Genomic DNA, 8246 nt, shown 5'->3' on the forward strand with positions numbered 1-8246 from the left:
CAACTCCTTTATTCTTCCAAATGTCTTCTCGTCGAAACTCGCTCCTGGACTGAAGAGCACATGTTTCGACAGCCCATAATGACATACCAAAGGAAGCCCAAAACTACTGGGAAGCAGTTACATAATCCGTATTCAGCTCATTATGTCAATATACAAATACAGTAAATACGTCTTCAAATTTTAAGTGTCCTTAATGCGGGGTTGTTTATGCACAGGTAGCCCAAGCTTGGTATTTGTGGTGTCATGTTATAAGAAAATGTATGGGGATTCATCAAAAATGTCAATAAAATCATTGAAACGTGAAATTAAGCCTCGAAATTTTACCCCGCGATCATTGAGAAATAGCACTTCTTTCGCTCTGCGTGGTTATTTTTTGAAGGTCCTAGAAATGTGTTCTTTGTACTTATTAACGGCTTATAAAGCGGGTTAATTTCACAGAAAATGTATGGAGCTTTCGTTGGGACTTTGAAACGTGTCCTATATAACGAGGCGTCCTTATTACACGCAAGCGGGTGTCCTTAGGGCGGGGTTCCACTGTAATACGTATTTCCATTCTCGTACCCAGAGCTGCTCGGCTTGTTCCTACCCGTCGATAACGTGACTGTAGGGAAACGAACAAGAACACTTTAAAATCTTCGAAATCCTTGTATGGAGATTTGAAGAATGGCTTTTAACTTTAGATACACACGATATTCAGCCTTTTGCCATTTGATCCTCGGTGGATTGTGCATCATTTTTGGCATAGCTGATCGAGCCTCCATGTATGATCCAGATGCTTTTCAGACTGAAGGAGTGATTGCAATCTGGATGGGTGCTTGGGTAAGCAACGATCTCAAAACTTATGTTCGACTGACAATCGCAGGACCAGAGTTTTAAATTTCGTCTTCTGGACGCAATATACTTCCTTGAAATGCTGGATTAAAACAATTTGATACTCGATAATCGATAATCCTCCCTTTAGAACACCGTTCAAATCAATGGTTATGATGTTTAATACTTATATATATGCCTCAGTAGACCACAAAAGTATTATTATTTTTCTTGTGCTGGCAGCGAAATTTTGGATAACTAGCGGACTGATGCATTTTGATTGACTACAAGCCCTAATGAGCTGTGGAACGTTCACTATTAAAAACACTGTTGGGAAGTCTTGCCCACATTCCCCCACGTTATACTTCCTCATCATCGATTCAGGGCCGTACGGCCCTGCTCACGCCATTTTCCCGAAGGTTTTTCTAAGAGCGCGCGCCCGGGCAGATACGGGTCTTTTGATAAAACATGTTATTTTCGCGTGTGACGATATCAATTTTTCGAAATAGAAAAAAATAGATATTTCATTGGTAATTATATAATAAATATGTTTATTGTATTTTCTGGCTTTGTCAAGATGGCGGCCAAGTCAAATTCCATGCTGTGGGGGTATTGAATAATGTCAAATTTCCTGTGGGTTGCCCACCCCTCCCCCCATCCTGGGGCAAACCAAGTAATAGTCATTATGCCAGCCTAGAGGTTTCAAAATGTTAAGGAATAGGAGAATAGTTATAATTCTTTTTGAAACATTGCTGTAAATTCCTGTTGTTGGCAAATGGTAGGTAGTATTGTAAGACTGTCAAGGTACAATATTCATGTAGTCCAAGAAATCGAACCTGATAACTATAAGTGAGAGGTGAATGCACTTCTGCTAAACCACCAAATTGCTATTCTAATAACTTTCAAATATATGAACAATAGTTTGATCCATGGCATGTTTCGGCATAGATCATACTTATGCCATCCCCAGACGAATGAAATCAAGGCTTGTTACTAATGCTATAAAAATTATAGAAATAAAATATTTTTTTACAGTTCTTCATGACCGGGATTCTTGGATGCTTTGCTACTCAACGCATTCCAAACAGTGCAAGACCCAATGCTCCCTTGGTAAGTAGAATTCCTTGTTATCAGATTGTGTGATTTTTTCCCCCTTTAACTAATGTGCACATTCCCAGTGTATTCCCAATGCAGGTCAATTTGAAGAACAACAAAAGAATTATTATTAGAATTTTTTTTTTACTATCTTGAGAAGCAAAACTAATCTTTTAGTGAGGACACTCAAATTGTGAAAAATTCAAAATTATTAGCCACTTTTTTGAAATAAATTATTATGAAAAATAAATATCAGATAATTGTTTTTATTTCTTAAGGTTGGCACCTACTTGGCATTCTCCATTGTGGGAACTGTGTTTGCTGGAACGATGATTATTTGCTATAGCATCGGAATTGCTATAATTGCGTCTTCTGGAAGAGCTAGCACAGAAACCTGCAATTCAGATGGTGAATGTACATGGACACCCTCTTCACCTAAATGCCCAAATAAATGCCGAGTAAGTGTTGGATTGGGTGCCATGATCATTATCTTTGCTGTTGTTGAATTTGGTGTTGGTATCTGGTCTTCCATCTGCTGTTGTATGGGTTACGAGTGCTGTTGCTGCGACACGTCTACTCCACAACAAATGGTAAGTTATACTAGAACATAATGCCTTTAATCCTCTCATCCCAGAATCTGAGATGGGGATTAGTTTGAGCAAGTTTTAATCAAAGAATGCTGTTTAGTTTGCTCACTGTTTTGGGGGCTGTAAATGGAAATATTCTCCAAATGTTTCCAGGTTAATTGACCTATAACATTATGACGTCACAGCTTGTTTACATGGGCAAGAATGATAGGAATTTAGGCAAAATTTTCTTTTGTTTGGGATATTTAGTACAACATTTATCTGTTATCACCTTTCCCCGTCTAATTAACCATTTTTTATTGTGATTTAATTCGTTTTGCTGCTATTTTGCCCCCTCTGGCGACCATGATCCCTAGCTTTAAAACAATAGATTGTTTTGATGTGACGTCAGAGTGTTATAGGCCAATTGCATGTTGTTTTTTTCAATATCAGTTATGTACCTTTTATACACGTAGTCTTTCTGTTTCTGTTCCTCAGCACCAGGGACAGATTGTCTACCTTCAAACTCAAGGAGGTCCTGTTGGTGCTTATGTCATGACTCAGGGACCTAATGGGATGCCTGTGGCTGTCCCAGCAATGACTGGAGGACCTGTCTATCCGGCACCAAACCAGGATGTGGATGGACAAGGGTATATGATGCAGACTCGTCCACAGGGTGCAATGGCTGTAACACCTACACACCAAGTAAGAACACATGTGAACTTAAATAGCTTTCAGCAGATCTTCTGGGAAGGGGTGTCTAAGGGAAGGTTGGCATATATCAGAGCAGGCCGGTCAGGGTAACTCTAAAGGCCTTATGTTAAAACCTGGCTTTTTCAACAAGCATTCTTTTAGTAGTTTTATTTTAGATATCTATGTTTTTACTTTTCAACAAACTTTTATAATGATTATTATTATACATAATAGCCAATTAATGTTGAAAATTATTCAATCATTGATTCATAATTTTATGTAAAACAATAAGTCTATCAAATATGATGTATTTATAATGTTGTTTGTAATTATTATTGTTTAAAGATTTTAATGTATACCACTTAACCACACTAAATATCTATATAGTTATATTTTTATATGTTTTATCAGATCTTCTTGTAAAGCGCCATTGAACCAAGGGGATATTAGCGCTATATAAATCATAATTTATTATTATTATTATTATTATTATTATTATGTCTTCATGCCTCTTGACCAACCCATGACATGAGTGTACTTCGAAATATATGTATATATATATATATTATCAACTTAATATACACTACATTATTATATGCTTACAAAGTTTGACTGGCATATTTTAAAAACATTTCCAAGAAACCAGGCTTCAAAGGAAAACTTGCCCCCAGATGTAGTTGCCCTTAACATGTTATTTCTCCTGCCCACTCTGCTATGTGCCAACCTTCCCTGAGACACCCCTTCCCCAAGAGATCAGGCCTTATGTCATCATGCCTCCTGATCAACCAGTAACTGGTCATTATGCCCCATCCCTATCTAGCCCCCAACCATTGTGCCCCCTCTCCATCTAGACCCCTATGTATGTGTTATATTATTAAATAAAATCAATAAGGTGAAGTATTAATGTAAATAAAGATCAACAAAATGCTTTGAAGTGAAGTCAAAGAATCGAAGCTGGGAACCGATGTAAAGACTTGGGCTCAACATGAGATGCATGGACTTTGAAATATATATTTTATCAAATAAATGTGCTACATATATATATGCTTACGCAGTTTGGCTGGCATATTTTAAAAACATTTCCAAGGAACCAAGCTTAATAGTTTGAAAAAAAAACTTGTCCCTACATGGAGTTGCCCTTAAATAATATTATGTTCCAAATACATGTTGCAACTGAAACATGTGTACTTATAAAAACTATACATATAGTCAAAAATAAACCTGATTAGAATAAGATCGATTTTAAATCTTACAAAGAAAATGGGGACTTCATGACCATCATTATGTCCTTTCCCATTCTTGGACCAACTATGATCCTTTAGAGGGTAATTTTTAATCCATGAATAATTTTAACAGTCTATTTCACATATAATTTTGAGCCTGGCTAATAATTAGTTACTGAGATCATTTAGATTAGCCTGTGTAAACAGCCCTCTATGGGAAGGGTGCCCCTTTCCTTTCCTTTCCCCTCCTCATAGATCTCTACTATTCAGGCTAATTGTTAATTCAGGACTTATACCCCTTTAAACCAAGCATGTGAAAATAATCCTGGAATACCAGCCACGTAGCCCAAGGAACTACTGACCTTAATATACATGTACAGCTGTAGTTCTGTTACTATAATTTACTTAAATGACCTTCGATAAATAATCAAATATTTTACTTTGATTATTATAAGTAAAAGTATGACATGAGAGCAATTAGTTATTAAAGATCTTTGAGGTTTATTTTTTGTTATGAAGTACTAGTCTTGATGGCCATTAGCATAGGGGATTATGCACTGGATGGCAATTATTTAATTTTATATTTAATGAACTTCTCCCATGGCCATGTGCTATTAATTGTTAACTAATTGATCCATAATAACTATTATACTCCAGGTACAGGGTTTTCCTACCTCCATTGCCCAGCAACCAGTTGTGACAACTCAGCATGCATTTAATGCTCCTACCACTGGCTATAGAGTGTAAGTAAAAAATATTTTGAGTCAGTTATTCCAAAAGAAGAAAAAGTAATCATGATAATAATCTCATGGCCAGGGATGTACACCATAAGTGGCTAGTAAAATATCTTAAAAACTGTAGTGTTCATTAGTCAGTCAGTAACATTAATCTACTCTTCCATTACAATCAGCTAATTTCATTTAGTTATTCATTCAGCCATCCCAGTCCACCATTGAGATTAGCCAGCCATCCATCCATCCATCCCATCCATTCATAGGGTTGCATATTGCATTCATTGCCTGAAAATGTTTTTCTTTTGTAAAATTTCAGGTAACCAGCTTCAGTGTCTTGAATACTTTTAGATAAAGAAAAAGACATACCTCAATGTTCAACAAATGGTTTTTGACTCGGTTTATAGCTTAGACTATCATGATAACATTAACCGAGAGTGGTAAACTCTTTGAAGTTAAATTTGTAGGAGTAATGTAATGTAATGTAATGTAATGTAATGTAATGTAATGTAATGTAATGTAATGTAATGTTCAGTTTAAATTATTTGGTTTTTTTTTCTTGATCAAGAAAGCAGTCAAACTGCAAACTTTTATTGTAAAGGGCAGACTTGTTATGATGATGATGTTAAATTAAGATAAAAATGTTGCTGATAAAATAATGAAAATTACCACGAAAGTGGTTCTTCTTTGTTAATTTTCATAACTTTTAAAATTTACATTCAATCTTGGAGGACCTCCCTGATTCAATACATTGATAGTCATATTAGAGGAACCAGAAGGATACATGCAGGTTAAACCATACATCTCCTAACAATATTCAAAGAAAATGTAGAATATGTGGTCTTTTGGGCCGTAATATTTGTAATGAATGGAATTTTTAAGGAATGTAACCAGATACGTTTATATTAATCGTCATTGGCGACTGCTTTTTTTTTGGGCGCGATGGTCACTCTACCTGTTTTGGTAGTAATACGTACTTTTTTTAAAAAGGTGACGTAATGAACCGCAAAAAAGGTCCGAAGATGGGCCGGTGCAAGGAACAATTTAACTATATCAAGTATATAATCTTGTGACTCAGTATTGTCTTATAATAAAAGAATATACTGCGTTTCTACGACGAAGCCCCGTACCACACACACTTCCCCCTCCCTCATATTACACATGCATTGTTTGTAGCCAGAAAACCACACGCCATCTTGGTTGATCTGTAATATAGTTACAGCCATTCTCAATCACACGCGCTCTCTAGCGATTGTTTCTGTCGCGACGAAGAAGGTTTTGTCGGAACACAGAACTATAAGAGCACTTGCCTATTTTAATAAAATGTCATGGAAACGCCTTGATAGACGTGCACCAAAAGCTTCCTCGTCGCGACAGAAACAATCACTGGCGGCGCGTGTGATTGAGAATGGCTGTAATGTCATTACGCAATAGCACTGTTTGTAAACACTACGTCCACCGCGTCCAACCCAAACAGAGCTCCACCTGCCGTCTACCTATTTTCATCGTTCAATTCTTGGTTTTCACTCACGTGACTAACTGCTTGACGACGGTTGCTATCCGCCATGTTGGTGTCGCATATATATAAACAAAGCGTATCGAACCACGTCATTTCACGGGTGTATAGCAACTTTTGTCATGGTTCACTGTATTATTGTAGGCTGTTCAAGTAATAGCAGAAAAGATACGGCTATAGGATTCTTCAGGATACCTTCTGTTGTTGATAAACAAGGAGAAGAAGCTGAAGAACTGAGCAGAGAGAGACGAGAAAGATGGATTATGGCGATAAGTCGCGACGACATACAATGGAAGAATGTTCTGAAAAACGAGAGAGTTTGTGGAAGGCATTTCGAGTCAGGAAGGCCGGCAGCAGCGTGGGATAGATTCAACAACGACTGGGTGCCTACCTTGAATCTTGGTAAAACTAAATATCGCCAAGTAAATAATGAAGCCGTGGAAGCGAGAGCTGCCCGATCAAAGGAAAGACGAAAGAGGTCTCTTGAACAGCTCGAGTATGAGGCTGCTGTTAAACGCCAACAATTAGATGCTAGTGGATTGCCCCTCGAAAATATCGACTTTGCAGAGGGTCCATCTACTGAAGAAGCTGTAGAAGAAGAAGGCCAAGCTTTAAATCTGTGTTCGAGCTGTGATCATGATGATTCCATGTCCTGCTCTGTAAGTCAAACCAACTCATGCCGCGTCCATAGCGTCTTCGTCCAGACTGAAAACGAAAACTGCCAGACTACATCTTCTATGTCTCAAACTGAGGAGTTCGAGTATATGTTTTCGGTAAATGGATATCAGCCTCCAACTAAAGATTATTTTAACACAGACGATAAAGTTCGGTTTTATACTGGATTGCCTTCCACTGAAATTCTGTTGACTATCTTTGACCACGTTTCTACAAGCATCACTCGGCGTAGTCAAACTCTTAGCAAATTTCAGGAATTTGTCATGGTTCTGATAAAGCTTAGACTTAATATACCGTTTCAAGAACTGGCATACCGTTTCCAAGTATCTCTACCAACAGTATCCAGGATTTTTTCTTTGTGGTTGATTGTAATGGATTCTCGTTTGTCGCCACTCATTTGCTGGCCAGACAGAAATCAGCTATGGGAAACTATGCCAATGTGTTTCCAGCAAGCGTTTGGCAAAAAAGTGACTGTGGTCATAGACTGCTTTGAAGTTTTTATTGATCGACCAACTAATCTTCTAGCCCGGGCACAAACTTTTTCGTCTTATAAACACCACAACACAATAAAAGTATTGATTGGGATTACCCCACAAGGAACCATTTCCTATATATCACAAGCTTGGGGAGGTAGAACCTCAGACAAATATTTGACTGAAAATTGTGGATTACTGGACAAACTAGTGCCTGGTGACATGATAATGGCAGACAGGGGGTTCACAATAGCAGAAAGTGTTGGCCTCAAGCAAGCAAAGCTGGTTATTCCAGCATTCACTAAAGGCAAGACCCAACTGGACCCAGTTGATGTTGAAAAGACGAGGGGCATCGCCAGTGTAAGAATCCATGTGGAAAGGGTCATTGGTCTGCTACGCCGTAAGTACACTATTTTACAGTGTACACTTCCTACTGACTTCCTCATATGCAACGAGAGTGGACC

The 8246-nt window shown here is 37.8% G+C and overlaps 2 protein-coding genes across 2 annotated transcripts in view; both read left to right on the top strand.

Moving 5' to 3' along the window:
- The first annotated feature begins 569 nt into the window (after positions 1–569).
- LOC116290073 (uncharacterized) lies at positions 570–6023 on the top strand. Its single transcript, XM_031697055.2, has 6 exons — positions 570–819; positions 1846–1920; positions 2184–2495; positions 2970–3176; positions 5045–5130; positions 5438–6023. The coding sequence occupies exons 1-6, from the start codon at positions 664–666 to the stop codon at positions 5439–5441; spliced, it is 840 nt and encodes a 279-aa protein (XP_031552915.1). The 5' UTR covers positions 570–663; the 3' UTR covers positions 5442–6023.
- A 609-nt stretch (positions 6024–6632) lies between these two features.
- Positions 6633–8246, top strand: part of LOC148911791 (uncharacterized) — a 2360-nt gene continuing 746 nt past the window's right edge. The window contains exon 1 of the mRNA XM_089028702.1: positions 6633–8246. This exon is cut by the window's right edge and continues 746 nt beyond it. Coding sequence (XP_088884828.1) covers positions 6757–8246 — 1490 coding nt within the window. The 5' untranslated portion in view covers positions 6633–6756.

Source organism: Actinia tenebrosa, unplaced genomic scaffold, assembly GCF_029948245.1.
Source record: "Actinia tenebrosa isolate PJP-AT-01 unplaced genomic scaffold, QUT_ActTen_1.0 PGA_scaffold13__45_contigs__length_12533684, whole genome shotgun sequence".
Lineage (NCBI taxonomy): Eukaryota > Metazoa > Cnidaria > Anthozoa > Actiniaria > Actiniidae > Actinia > Actinia tenebrosa.

Coding starts and splice junctions, on each gene's coding strand:
- LOC116290073 (XM_031697055.2), top strand. CDS start 664: ATGGCTTTTAACTTTAGATACACACGATATTCAGCCTTTTGCCATTTG. Junction 820..1,845: donor CAATCTGGATGGGTGCTTGG/GTAAGCAACGAT, acceptor ATTTTTTTACAG/TTCTTCATGACCGGGATTCT. Junction 2,496..2,969: donor CGTCTACTCCACAACAAATG/GTAAGTTATACT, acceptor TCTGTTCCTCAG/CACCAGGGACAGATTGTCTA.